The sequence below is a fragment of the Globicephala melas genome, chromosome 8 (genome assembly GCF_963455315.2).
Source record: "Globicephala melas chromosome 8, mGloMel1.2, whole genome shotgun sequence".
NCBI lineage: Eukaryota > Metazoa > Chordata > Mammalia > Artiodactyla > Delphinidae > Globicephala > Globicephala melas.
Window position 1 is genome coordinate 41591883 of NC_083321.1, and position 14675 is coordinate 41606557.

The window sequence follows — 14675 nt, forward strand, 5'->3', positions numbered from 1 at the left end:
AGTATAATTTGAAGGAAGAGAGGAGACCCTATCTCTCTAGAGAAGCCCATTATATGAATCTCTCCTGAAAGGAACAAATGTGCACGTGTTCTGAGTCCCAGTAATGACTGAAGATGGCTACTTGGCAATAAATAATAGAATCTTCTCTCTAATGACTCCTCCCAAGGAGGCCATTAAGAGACCCAGAAAATTCAAGAAAAAAGCTTATGAAGGATTAAAATAAAATTTAAAAAAGGTCCAGGGCTTCCCTCGTGGCGCAGTGCTTGAGAGTCCGCCTGCCGATGCAGGGGACACGGGTTCGTGCCCCGGTCCGGGAGGATCCCACATGCCGCGGAGCGGCTGGGCCCGTGAGCCATGGCCGCTGAGCCTGCGCGTCCGGAGCCTGTGCTCCGCAACGGGAGAGGCCACAACAGTGAGAGGCCCGCGTACCGCAAAAAAAAAAAAAAAAAGGTCCGTTTGGAGCCATCCTGTGAGCACATACAGGGAACAGGTTAAAAGCAAAGATTTCAGATTAGAATCCTAGAGCCACCACTTATTAACTGTGTGACCTCTGGTGAGTTATCTGACCTCCCCGTTTCCTCATTTTTTAAAAAATGAGGTTCATGACATTATCTTTCTATAGGAACGTAGAGATGACTAAATAAACATTTACCACAGCGCCTGGCACATATAAAGGATCCAAAATTGTAAAGGATGGTGATGGTGGTGCTGGTGATGTTGAGGATGAAGACGGTGATCAAAATGATGATGATGATGATGATGCTTAGCTAGCTCATTAACAGACAATGAGTTTCAAAAAGCTGGCCCTTGGGGACAGTGTCTGAACCTCCAGAGAAAAACTCTAGTAGGTGCCGATGTAGGACCACTGATGGGACTGCAGCAGAGATCACTGTCTTTGGGCCAGGTTATGGGGAGATTTGGGTAAGTCCTTATAATGAACTGAGTATTCTCGCAGTGGCTCATACCACAGACAGTGAGCCCTGTGAGGGTGTCTCAGCCCCTCGCACCCCCACATGATATAGCTTTTCAACACGCCTTTCTTCTTCTTGAATACCTCTCACCAGTCTTAATTAAATATTTATTTGTGAATTACTTGTTAAATGCTGGTCTCCCCTAATCACTTGTAAGCTCTGTGAGAGCAGAGACCAAGTCTGTCTTGAACTACGCCTCTGGAGACACAGAGAGAAAAGACCCAGCCTCTGCCTTCTGGGAGCACACAGCCTAACAGCTGGGAGAAAAGGACACATCGGCAGATACTTTTATAACATACAACGGGTGTTATGGAGGTATGAAGGAAGTGCTCTGGGATACCAGAGGAGAGAACATCTGAGTCTACTGGGGGAGTTAAAGGAGACTTCAAGGAGGAGGTGGCATTTCAGCTGCAAATTGAATGAGGTATAGGAGTTTGTCCAGTGGACAAGAGGAGCAATACCATCTCAGGCAGAGGGAAAGGCATGGTGGGCCAGTCTTGGCCTTGGAAACCAGAAGTAATTCTGTATTTCATTAGTTGCAAGCTGGGAGGGCAGTGTTATAAGAGGCTAGGGGAGGAAGGTGAGAAGGCGGGAGATAGCAGGGCTTTGAAGACGTTGCCTAAGAAGTGCAGATACCACCCTGGAGGTGATGAGGAGGCACTGAAGGGTTTGAGTTGGGGAGTGTCGTATTCAGATTTGTGTTTTAGGAAGATCAGGCTAGAAGCTGTGTGAATATTGGATTACAGCCTTTCCCTAAAAACCAGCTCAGTGGCAAGGGCCTCTCTGGCCTGTCTGTATGAGGACTGATGTTTCACACAGGAGCCTGACCTCAAATCTCCACCAAAGGTGGAGTTCTCCCCTCCTTATTATAGGAAAACACGAGTCCCACCTATTTCCCAAATAACTTTCTGAGCCCTTCAAATGCTGGTTTGTCAACCATCTAACATAAACTCCAGTGCCTCTGCTATGCCCACTGCCATCACTGGATCTTTTCTAGGGCCATCACCCTCCCCGCTCTACCTCTGGGTTTCAGACCCCTCCAGCCCCAGCCTCAAGGAGAAGGTCCTGAACCAGATCCCAGTTCCATTACAAGGCCAGCCCCTGCCATCCACCTGCTATATGTTACTGAGATGCCCAGTCTTCCCGCCCCACACATCAACCACAATGAACTTGAGCTTCTGCCTTAACTTGTAACATGGGATTGGTTATAAGGACTGCTGGAGCATTACATAAGCCATGGTGGTCCCCTCCCAACTCTGCTTAACTTGTGGAGATCTGGGCAGCTGCAACTCACTTGCATACCTTACTTAGAAATTGGCAGTTCAGCCCACCCAGCCAGGAGCAGGCAGGAGAAGATGCTGGTGACAGGCTGGCAGATAGGAAGGCAAGGCTAAAAGTCCAAGGGTGAGCAAGTGCATGTGGTGAGGGTGGATTATGCTGTTCGCCTGGATGAACTTCCTCAGTGAATGCTCCCAGCATTCCCCAGAAGAGATGAAATACCTCTCATTCCAGATTAAAGATCATGCATATTTAAAGTTGTAAGGGCTGTAGCTACAGACGTACAATGGATGTAGCTAACAGACCTGCGTTCAAATTCCTCTCTGTTTACTACGTGTTACCTCGGACTAATTATTTAACTTCTCATTATCTCAGTTGACAATCTCCTGTAAAATGGCAGTAACAGTACTTCTATTGTTATCCTAACAAGTAATGAAGTAATATTTGTAAGAGTAAGTATATATAAATTTGGCTAAATTAATAAAATATATTTAAAGATCACTGAGTCTCGGCTCTAAAATAGGGATCATCGTTAGCATTTCATGCATTTGTCATAAGGACTAAATAAGATAAAGTATATGGAGCACACTGCAACCATTCAATAGAAGTTCATTCTTTCCCCCATGTGCTCTCTCATCACGGACTAGCTGGGAACCAGGTGAACGGGTCCTGAGCTAACCAGTATGTGGCTGGGAAGAGGAATGGATGGGAAGAATACTCCTGAGGAATTGGAGATATGTCAGCCAAGAGAATGTATCTGGGGGAGGGTAGGAATTTCTAAGGGACACATGCTGTCTAGGACCCCCACACCTTCCCTTACACTGACCATGTGATCTTTGGGGCTGCCAATCACAGTCCCCCTTCTCCCTCCTGAAATAGCAAGTCAGAGAAGTGACTGTGACCCAGATGCAGTCTATCTCCATATCGTAATGTACCCCATTCCCCTGGGTATGTCACCCAAGCTGGGCCAATCAGAATCCTTCCCTGGGATTTTTCAGCTTGGAAGTAAAGGGGGAAAGGCTTTTGTTTCAGTTACAGAACTGAAAGTCTTTTCACTGAAGGTTGTTGACAGCTATCTTCCCTGGCACTGGGAGAAAGTTTATCTGCAGTAAGAAAAATTGTGCCACCACATAAAAACACAGCCAAGAGGTAAAGGATGGAAGGAGAGACAGAAGGTAAAAGGAGCGAATAGAAAAGATGGAGAGGAAAGGAGAAAGGGAGAGGAAGAAAGAAAGCGGGGGAGGGAGGGGGGGAGGGAAGGGGGGAGGGAGGGAGGGAGGGAGAGAGACAGAGAGAGAGAGAACTTTGTTCAAGTCCCTAGATCCATTTATACCTGAAGCTGGCCAGATCCACCCGTGGGCTTTCCAAATATAGGACTCAATAATTCTATTTTTTGCTTTAGTTAGACTTTGTTCCTGTCACTTGCAGTGGAAAGACTCCTGACTAATTTTGGAACAAAGAAAATAATTCTGCCTAGACTGTAAGATTCATTATCAGGCTAAAGAAACAGTACTTGTGACTAAACTGAGGTGGCTGACCAGCAGGGTGACCGTTAGTATTTAAGTGCCACTGAGGTAACAGAAAATCAGTTGACTTCAATACTATTTTAATTAGATGTCAGCTTTGGAGAAAGATTTTAAGGGATGTCAGAATGCTCTGTCCTAAGCCCTGACCTGCTCATCATTCTTACCAACTTCTTAGCTAAAGCCTTCTAAGGCTTGCTTGTCAAAACTGTGGATAATCCAAAATTAAGACTATGTGGATAGGTCATTCAGCGACAGAATCCAGATTCATGAATGGTTGACAGCTACCGTGATGGACCCAAATACGCTGGATTAAGTCTAATGGGGAATCACGTCAAAGCTTATGTCCTAGGACCAGTTTCACTAGTACAGGGAAAGGAGGGCGGCAAGCCTTCCCACCAAATCACAGGAATTTTTTGCTGGCTGCAAGCTCAGTGTGATTCCAGAGTACAACACAGCTGCCAAAACAGCGAGCACAAGACCTGGCAAGCTTAACACAAACACGGTGTCCAGAACAAGGGAGATAATCATCCTGCCATGTTCTACCCTGATCAGAGCACATCTGGAGTCCAAGGTGCAAGGGAATAAGGAAGAGTGTCCCACAAAGAATGGTTGAAGAAACAGGGCATTTTCATCAGAAGAGAAGTCATAGTACCTGTTTCTTCACAAACATCTCAAGGGCTGACATATGGCCAAGGGGAAACCTAATCTGCTGGACTCCAGAGGACAGAACCCGGAGTGATGAGTGGAAGTTACACGGGAGGCAGTCTTTGGCAGCAGAGATGCACAACAAGGTTGCCTTAGCTCAGGCTCTGCTGATCTGCGAGGGTTGTCACCTAGAGGAAGCTCACAGCTCTTCCCTCCCCACCACTCCTCGGCCAAGGCAGGGGAATGTCACCACTGTGTTGGCTCTGAGGACATGCCATTGGCCACTGTGTTGACAGAAACAGGATAGGGCAGTGATATGACCAAGTATGTGGGACTAGGAGGCTGGGGGTGAGGCTGGGAGAGATGGGGGTGGGGAAGCACATTCACAGAAAAGTGGCCACCTTCTCTTTGTGTCTCACCATCTTGCTTTTAAAAAAAAAGAAAAAGAAAGAAAGAATATAGATTCCTGGAATCCTGCCCTTTGTTGGGGTGGAGCCAGTGAAGATATATATATATATTTTTTTAAACTTTCCAAGTGATTCTTACACATAACTAGGTTTGGAAATTACACAACTGACTCCACAAAGAGCTGATTCCAGGGAAAGTCACTTTAATAACTGGTGTCTACGTTTGATGGATCAACAATCCCCTCTGCCCTATTCTCCATGTAATCAGAGTCAGTGTCTGAGGCTGGCAGCTCCTTCCCTTTGCTCTCTTGCCTGCTGTCCCTGTGCTCTTCACCTCTGAACCATCAACGATCCCGCTTCCCACCATGCATATGACTGCCGATCTCTTCGCTTCCAACAGCCTTCACCCTGGACCTGGACCATCTACCTGCCCTCAGCCTCCACCCAATGCCCCCAGGGCACTGAGTGAGCATCCTTTCTCTCTGCTGCCACCACATGGAGATCCTTGCCATCTGTCCCCATTCCTTGGCCTCACCTCCCTCTTGCAGAGGGAGAAATGCTTTCCCTTCCTTCCGTCCAGCTCCCTTAGAGGGAGATCTCACTTCTCTCTTTTAGAGAGGTTCTTGGGGTTTAAATGATACATTCACTTTTCGATAAATAATGATTCAGTGCCTGTGATGGCCACACGCTCTTTTGGGTGCTGGCAATACAACGGCAAATAACAAAGGCGAAGTCCTTGCTCTCAGAAAGCTTGTATTCTAGCTCGAGGAGGCAGATGATAAAGATCATTTCAGAGAGTGGTTCAGGGGTATGAAGAAAATAAAACCAGGCAAAAGTAATGAGAAACATAAATTGGTGGTCAGATTTAAAGAAATAACATCTTTAAAGATGTTTAAAGAAATAACATCTGAGCTGAGACTCAAAAGACAAAGAGTGAGCCAAAGATCTGGGGGAGAGCATTCGAGGCATGGAGAAAAGCATATACAAAGGCCCTGGGGTGGGAATGAGCTTGGTGTGTTTGGAAAATTCAAAGGTCAGGGTTGCTGCTGTGAGGAGAAGGAGAAGAAAGAAAAGGAGGAAAAGAAAATGAAGAAGGAGAAGAAGAAAAGGAGGAAGGAGGGAAGACGAAGAGCATCAGAAGAGCTTCCTGTAGCACCCAGAATTCCCATTCAGTTCTTCCCGCCTGCCTGAGTCTGCCCACCTCCCCACACTCCCATCCCCCACACACAATATTTTGTGCTCGCAGCCCTTCCCTGTCCTTCCCCCTCTCACCTAGTCTGTGTTTGCAAATATCTGAACCACAACTGTAGACAGGATTCAAGTTATTTCCCGTGGGTCTCCTAGACCTCAGCAAATCAGTGGATGTGAGCAGGCCCCTGTTTAAAGTTTCCCTCAACTTTTCATGGCAGTTTTGAATAGTCTGTTAAAGTTAGAAGCCTTGTCTATGTAGAGCTCACAAAGGTCTTCTTGTGGTGTTACCTAAATCCTTACCTTTCCTATCCTAGCCTCAACTCCAGCCCAGCCAAGACACCTAGTAAAAATGAGCTGGCTAGCCACACAGAAAGCTTTATGTGACGTAGTGAGCTCTCTGCCACTGTAGGTGCTCCAGAGAGGTGCATATGACAGGAACCAGACACAACTGCACACCATCAGAGAAAAAACAGAGAAAGGAAATAATACTTGAGATCATATGGGCCACTTGCCACTGTATTCAATACACGCATGCGTGTGCGAGTGTGACAGTCACGAGCTGTGACCCTGGGTTCCCTTAGTCCATCAGATAGTGAGTATTTCGTACTTGTCATGTCAGTGTTTAAGGACCAACAATAAAAATGGTTTTATCTAGTATTCAACTGAGGAAACACTGGTCTCTTCCAATGCTGGGGGGAGAAATAGAAGTGCTGGACTTATTGAGAAATGTCAGTTTGTTTCTATTCCCCACTAACAAAACTATCTGCTGGGGCACATAAATAAGGCTAGATTGAATTTAGTATCCATGTGATTGTTTATGTAAAATTGCAAAGGATTTTTAAGGAATAATTTTGACTTATGTGATTTTTGCTTTCCATAGTGCCTCTTGACTCTAACCCTCAAGTAATGTGGGACTCCTCTCTTGAAAAAGAATATATATATATATACACACATATATATTCAGTTAATATGTATTAACTGAATCACTTTGCTGTATACCTGAAACTAACACAACATTGTAAATCAACTATACTTCAATTTAAAAATTTTTGATCTCAGCAAATTTAGTAAATTCCACAGCAGATTAAAAGCACTTATTTTAAACTAATCTTAATAAAACAATGCATGATCAATGGGATCTGATTTGGGGGAATTTATCTATTCACTAAGAGAATGAGAATGATAGTCTTCATTAAGACTTTAAAACTAAAAAAGAATGGGACTCCTCCGTAAAATTATTTCTTTCTCATTCTAAATGTATATCCCAGTGAGGTTTTTTCTTTTCTCTTAATTTCTTTCTTCTCCTTCCCCTCCTTTCTCTCCTCCTCCTTCTTCCCCCTCTTTTCCTTTTTCCTCTCCCTCTCTTGCATTTTCTTGCTTTATCCACTTCTTCCTTCATTCCTTCCCTTCCCTGCTGCGTCCTTGAGGAAGGGTGAGACAGAGGAAGAGGGTGAGACAGAGCAGGCTACTCGGACACACTGGCCCCTTATTTCTCCTCAGTATGAACCCTATCAACACACCACACACGCGCGTGCGTGCACACACACCTACATCAACACTTCTTCCCCTACTGATTCATTTAGCAGGAATATCAACTCACGTGCTGTTGAGAAGACCCACCTAGACCACCTATCACGGAGAAAGAGAACATGAAACATTGTTTTTACATGACTATGCATTAAAACATGTGACAGAGACGGCTAACTGCCCCTCCAAATCCATTTTCACCTTCATCCTTTTGAAAAATAAATCCCTCCCCAAAGTTTTCACTGGGCATGTGGCTGCCCAGCTAAATGCTATCTTTCCCAGGCTCCCTTGCATATAGGTGTGGCCATGGGACCAAATTCCTAGCAAAGGAGTGTGTTTGAAAGTGCTAGCTGTGATTTCTGGGTCACATCAGTAAAAGAAAGCTGCTTGCCTCCACTTCTTTTCCCCTCTGCATGCTGACTGGAACTCAGATGTGTTGGTAGTGAGCTGGCTGTCACCATGCTGATGAGGACAACTCCCAAGAACAGTGCTGTCCAATAGAAATAAGCTCAAGCCAGGGGAAATTCATTTTACTTGTTAACAAGTAGCCGGTAGGAATAAATGTAAAACAAGTAAAATTAATTTTAACAATATATTTTATGTAGCCTACTATATACAATTATAACTTCAACATGTAATCAATGTAAAATATTATTAATGAGAAGCTTCTTTTTTCATACTAATTATTCAACAACCAGTGTGCATCTTACGCTTACAGCACAACTCAGTTTGGACGAGCCACATTTCAGGTACTGTGACTTGTCAGTCTGTGACTGCAGAGCACTAGAAGATGGTAGAGCAACAAGATGGAAGGAACCTGGGGTACTGATTGACCTTGTGGAACAAGCCACCCATCATCTTGGATTTCCCATTTATCTCTTGTTTAAAACACTGTATTTTGGGGTCTCTTGGTAACATGAGCTTAGCCTGTATCCTGACTAATACAAGATGGTGTTTTTTTTTTCCCTGCAGAAATTGGTATCGACCTACATCTGACATTCTGTATAACAAGCTAATGGCATGTTTGTAAACATATCAGCCATTATAGCCCATTGTTCCAGTTGAGTCAGCCAGCTGGAATGGAACAACTTAACTGTGTATGGGAAGTACTCAAGTTTTAAACCTTGAAAAATTCCAACTTTTATGCTTTCATTTTATTGTATGTTCTGTTTATTTTTGGTTTCATAAAACTCAAAGCAACAATCCCCACAACTATTAAGCATGTAGATATGCATGCATCTTTTAATTTTTATTATCTATTTGAACTAAATATTTATGAAAAGGGAGCACAAGTTAAAAAATTAAAGTTACCTAATAAAAAAAGAAAAGAGGAGAGGTGGGGGGGTCACTGATAATTAATTACAGTTAATCATCAGCAGTGCTTAATTAAAAAAAAAACACTAGATAAGAAATAGTTTATTTAAAAGACCTTATCCAGCCTAAATTTTTCAGATTCTACATGTATACTTTTCAAACATATAATTTTACAGGCATATAATATCTGCATATAAAAACAAAACAACAGTCAAATTAGGGTTTTTTATTTTCAATTTGTTTCTGTTTCCCCACAAACAAAAGGAATTGGCTAAAGATTGGCAAGGTTCTTCGTGTTTCTAAATTAATCTTCTGGTTTATGGGGAAATGCAACACTGAAGTCTATAAAAAGAAAATGTAAATACGGACCCATCACTTCATATTTTGTGTCCCAAGATATGTCAATTAATATTTTTTAAAAAAAAATTTATTTTATTTTTGGCTGCATTGGGTCTCCATTGCTGCGCGCGGGCTTTTCTCTAGTTGCGGCAAGCAGGGGCTTCTCATTGCGGTGGCTTCTCTTGTTGCGGAGCATGGGCTCTAAGCACATGGGCTCAGTAGTTGTGGCTCACGGGCTCAGTAGTTGTGGCTCACGGGCTCTAAAGCACAGGCTCAGTAGTTGTGGAGCATGGGCTTAGTTGCTCCGTGGCATGTGGGATCTTCCCAGACCAGGGACGGAACCTGTGTCCCCTGCATTGGCAGGTGGATTCTTAACCATTGCGCCACCAGGGAAGCCCTGTCAGTTATTATCTTGATTTGCTATTGCTGTTTTCCTTCAACAAAGACTCAACATCTAGAAGGCTGAGGGTAGCTGGGTGAATTCAATCTACTCCTAATTTATTTTATTGAGTCAGTGTAGAAGATTGGTTAAGAGCAGAGATTTAGGAGTTAGACATCCCTAAGTTTGTATCCTGACTCCACTGATTATAGCTGTGTGACCATGGGCAAGTTACTAAACCTCTCTGAGATTTAGTGTCCTCATCTATAAAATAAAAATAATAAACTGCCCCAAAGTACTGGAAGGAATAAGTGAGATGCGTAGGAAGTACTTAACACAATATCTCATCCAGTGCTAGCTGCCAAGTATTTTTCTATTTCCAAAATAAATAATGATCTCATAACATTACATATATATGTGTGTGTATGTGTGTGTATATATATATATATATATATCCTACTGTATGACAGTTTCTTTTGACATGGATTATTTCTAATTCTCATAGCTATGCTGTGGGCGGTGGGAGAAACAGCCTCATTTTACAGTTGGAGCAACTGTAGCTCAGAGAGGTAAAGCTGCCTGCCTGAGGTCACACAGTGAATGTGTGACTGAGCTGAAGTGGAAACAGACCCAGCCAACATCAAAGCCTGTGTTCATTCTACCAGGCGGAGATGGGACACTCTGGAACACACATTCTTATGGCAGTGTGAGCCCCAAAGAGAGACAAAAAGAAGGCAAAGCAGCTTTGGAGTTCTCCAAACCTCCTGGTTTAGAATAAATCCCTCAGTTATGCTTGAAGTTGGACAAGTTTTTGTAATCTCAACTGGACATTCTTTTCCCATCAAGTTCCTTGAAATTTCCCTTTAAAGAGCATCTAGGAAAAGCCACTCTCATTAGCCAGGGTCTGGCTTTATTTTCCTAATAAACAGACCTTTGGACAGACAAAAGAGTCTCTTTTATTTTCAATCAATCCTTGAACATTTCAGCTGATTTTCTTCTATTTGGCTTGAAATTGGGATCTGGGAATGGCTGGTCCTGCAAATTGTCCTCTTATAAGGGAAGCCCCTTGAGAATCCTCAACTTGTTATTTTTAATCACTGTAATCTCTTTTTCAAAGGAGGCCATGGTCAGAAACAGAGCAGGCCTTTCAGAGCTTTCTAAAGCACAATTATTGCAGAGGGAGGGGTATTGGGGGGAAGAGGGAGGGAGAGTAGAGAGATGTGGTGGGAGAGAGAAGGCAGTCAATATAGTACTAACAACTTGGAAAAAGGCTGAATCATCATCTCAACCGGATCCTGGCTGTTGAGAAGAAACCCCGTGTTTCAATATATTTCTTAATAGTGACCATTTTATTCCAGTCTAGAATACCTAAAGGATATGCTGGGGTGGGGGGCATGGAGAGCAGAAGCTCTTTGGGGATGAACTAGAATACTGAGGACAAATGTTTGCGGCAGGAAAACAAGCCATTGATTCCAACGATTGTGAGGGGCCCTAATTCAGGAAAAAATAAAACAGCAAACAGAACACCAGGGGAATGTTAATTTCCACAGCCCTAAGTCAGAATGTATTAGATTTACTTCTAATGTAACTATTCTAAGAAAGTATAAGCCAACAGAAAATGTCACAAACTAGGCCAGTGCCCTTTTCTTCCTAACTTTGAGTGGCAGAATCAGGTTTGCTAATCGCAGAGAATTTACTCAGAGGACCTTAGCATGGTTCCTGTAAGATCTTTCGTTCAGGATCTCTTAGTCACCAGAAAGGAGATAAGATGATTGCCCACCAATGGCCTGAGTCGGATGTCACAGTCCAAAGGCTAACTTTTTAGGCTGGAATAACCTGTAAGGTGAAAGCCTAGTGTTCCCCTCCCTACTAGCCCCAGTTTCCACCTGCTGGCAGTGGATAGATACTTGGGCAGTCATGGAACCTCTCTGTCAATGTGAATCCCAGATGCATCTCTGTCTCAGTGCTTGGACAAACTGGGAGGATTCAAGTGGGAAAAGAAACCCGGAAGGACTCGTGGCCTGCACAGCAGACTAGCCTGAATTACCCAAAAAAGAAATCCTCCCAGGACTTCCCTGGTGGTCCAGTGGTTAAGACTGTGACTCCCCACTTCCACTGCAGGGGGCACAGGTTCAATCCCTGGTCAGGGAATTAAGAATCCACTTGCCATGCAGCGCAACCAAAAAATTTAAAAAAGGAAAAAAGAAATCCTCCTGGTCCTAAACGAGGAATAGTCTAAGGCAAGCCTCATGATATGGAGAAATTATTCATTCATTCATTCAATTTCATGAGGACCGAGGTAACTGGCATTCACTGGTAGACTGGCTGAAAGGAGTGCTGAATAAACCTTTTTAAACACACACACACACACACACACACACACACACACACAGAAACCAATCTGACCAGGCACATCCCTCCATTATTAAACCATTAGGGCCCCATAGCCAACTCAAACTAGCACATACTGGGGGCCCGCTGTAGCTCAGACATGCTCATCTTTAGGCACTCATTCACTCCCTGCAACCGCCCAGGGTGGTTGGATAATGAGCTGTTTTCAATAGCTGGGAAACACGTTCAGAGAAATTAAAGGACTTGCACAAGGTCACACAGCTACTAAACCCTGGTCCACCTGACTCCAGAGCCACCTCTTTCCCTGCCACGTGGAGCTGGGACAGTTTTCCTAGGGAACCCAGGCCCTCGGGTTGGGGGAGGGCTGAAGAGGCCAGCGGGGTTACGCCCACTTCCCTCCAGTCCATGGAGAGGACTGGCTGCTTCCCAGCTCGGAGGAGAGGCTGCGGCCGCTCGTAGGTTCGGCTCTCAGGGCAGCCCGGCCAACCCGCCGCCAGCTCCCCGGGGCTGGGCCGGGTGCCCTCCACCCCACCCCCACCCTGCCCGTCTCCGCGGAGTACCCAGCATCCCGCCTACCCGTGCCGGCTTGCAGGGGTTGCCGGCCAGCTACTGAGCGCATCCACGTGCAGGCTATGCCGGGAAGCCCGCTCTGGGTAGCTCCAGGTGGAGAAAGTCGGGAACACGAACGCGGGAAAACGGAGGAAGCGTTCTGAGAAGGTTCTGGTCTCCTGTGTGGCCCGGGCGCCCGCTGACACTGCCCCAAACTTTCTCCAGTATTGTTCCCATTGCTTCTTCCCGAGATGCTTAGGAACCGGGCAAGTGGGGATGGAAGAGCACCCCACTCGGTGCCCCAAAGCCCCTCTCTTCCTGCTTGACCCTAGAATTGACTTTTGAAGGGGCAGGGGTGAAGGGACACGCGCCCTGTCACTCCCCGCCCGCGGGGCCCCGGTGAGGCCAGGCAGGCTTCTTTCCCTGCCCGACATCCTGGCTCGCGACTGGAGAAGGGCAGCTGCAGCATGGGGAAAAGATGTCTGGGGAGATGACCCGGCTGAAGAAAGGGGCGGTGGGCCCTGGGGATGGCGTAAGTGATCTTCAGGTCTGTGCGGGTCGAGCTGCCTGTCCTGCTTGGGAGGCGCTCACTTGCTTGGACATCCCCTCTCTGCGCTCCCGAAAGCCGGCTCTCAGCTGAGGAGCGTAGGAACGGCATCCCTGGGGCACTGAGACTTGGGGTTGCGGGAGCCAAGGTCCCGGCCCCCAGGGAGCAGGCTTCGGGAATCCGGGCTTCCCTTCCGTTTTCATCGGATTCCCTTTCCCTGTCCAAAACTACCTAGAGCTCCCTGTCCACTGGGAGCCTGTCCTAGAAATCCAGGGTCTTCTCCCTCGCCTGGAACCATCGGAGGATAATTTGGAGTTCTTTTCAGGGACCCTTCCGAAAAGCATCTGGCTCCTCTCCCCTCCTCCTCGTGCCCTGGGACCAGCTAAGGTAGAAACCGAAGTCCCTTCTCCTGTAGGGATCTGTCCGGGGAAGCTGGAGTGACCATCCCACTGGGGACCGGTCAGCGAGAAGCTGGTTTCCTTTCTTTCAGGGATGGGAGTGGGGAAAGCCGGAGTCACCACCTTGCCTGGGACCCGACTAAGAGAAGCCAGGGTCCGCTCCACTCCAGAGACGGATCTGGAGAAAGGCGAGTCTCCACTTCTCTCCTGGAGCCGGCGGGGGAAGAAGCCAGGTTCCCTCCCAGCCAGGCCAGAGTGACGCGTCGCTCCGCTACAGCCCATGCCCGGGAATCGCGCGTCAGACGTGGGGGCTGCATCTCCTGGCTGTGGCCCGCGACGGCCCCGGACACTGGCTCGGGTCTAAAAGGGCTGAGGGCATCCAGGACAGAAGGGCCCTTACCGGGCTGCGCCCGCACTGTGCGCCTGAGAACCGTGCGCCCTCCTCCCGCACCGCGCGGTCGGCGCCCTCCGAGGGCCGGGTCCCGCGCCCTCAACGCCACGCAGGGCCACTTACCGCGGTAGCTGGTTCCTGGCTTGTAGAAGTCAGGGTCGCCCTCCACACGGAGGCTGAACTCGGTGTAGCCCTCGCGCCGCGTGCCCTGGACGCGCAGGATGCGGCTGCAGTAGCCCTCCGACTTGGGCACTTTGTCCAGGGTCTCGTCGGAGAAGGCCAGCGCCGCGGCCAGAGGCAGCGCCAGGGCCAGCAGCGCTGGACTCCGGCTCAGTCTCAGGGACGCCGCGGATAGCCTCATCCTCGCGGGCCCCCAACTTTGTGCCTCGCCGCCGGCTCGCCACGCGACTCCTGCTCGAAGTGGTTCCCGTGGAAGCGCGACCTGCCAGAGCCCGGGCGGGGAGCGGAGCTCGGAGCCGGCGCTGGCGACCAGGAGACCTTGCCGCCTCGGCTTGGCGGCTGCCGAGCTGCGCTGCGCTGAGCTGAGCCGAGCAAGCCGAGCAGCGCGAGGAAGGGAGGGCGGCGGAGGAGGAGGAGGAGGAGGAGGAAGAGGGAGGGCTGATTTTGCCCAGATCCCCGAGCGCAGCGCTGTTTTGTTTCCGCGCTGGCGATTAGCGGCGGGGCCGTGTTTATTTTGCGACGCTGGATTCCCAGGGTCTGGCGAGGAAATCATAGGGTACAGAGACACTGCGGACTCTGTCCCACCACCAAGGAGGCTGCTGCCCCAACCCCCTGGACCCTGTGGAGGAGGGTGCTCCAAGGAGGGAAAGACTGAGAACTTTTGCTGCACACCTACTCTGT

General features: G+C 47.4%; 1 protein-coding gene across 1 annotated transcript in view; it reads right to left on the reverse strand.

The window, feature by feature from the left end:
* SPON1 (spondin 1) overlaps positions 1-14398 on the reverse strand; it is a 281632-nt gene extending 267234 nt beyond the window's left edge. The window contains exon 1 of the mRNA XM_030831472.2: positions 13938-14398. Coding sequence (XP_030687332.1) covers positions 13938-14175 — 238 coding nt within the window. The 5' untranslated portion in view covers positions 14176-14398. The remainder of the gene's footprint in view (positions 1-13937) is intronic.
* Between the last annotated feature and the right edge of the window lie 277 nt (positions 14399-14675).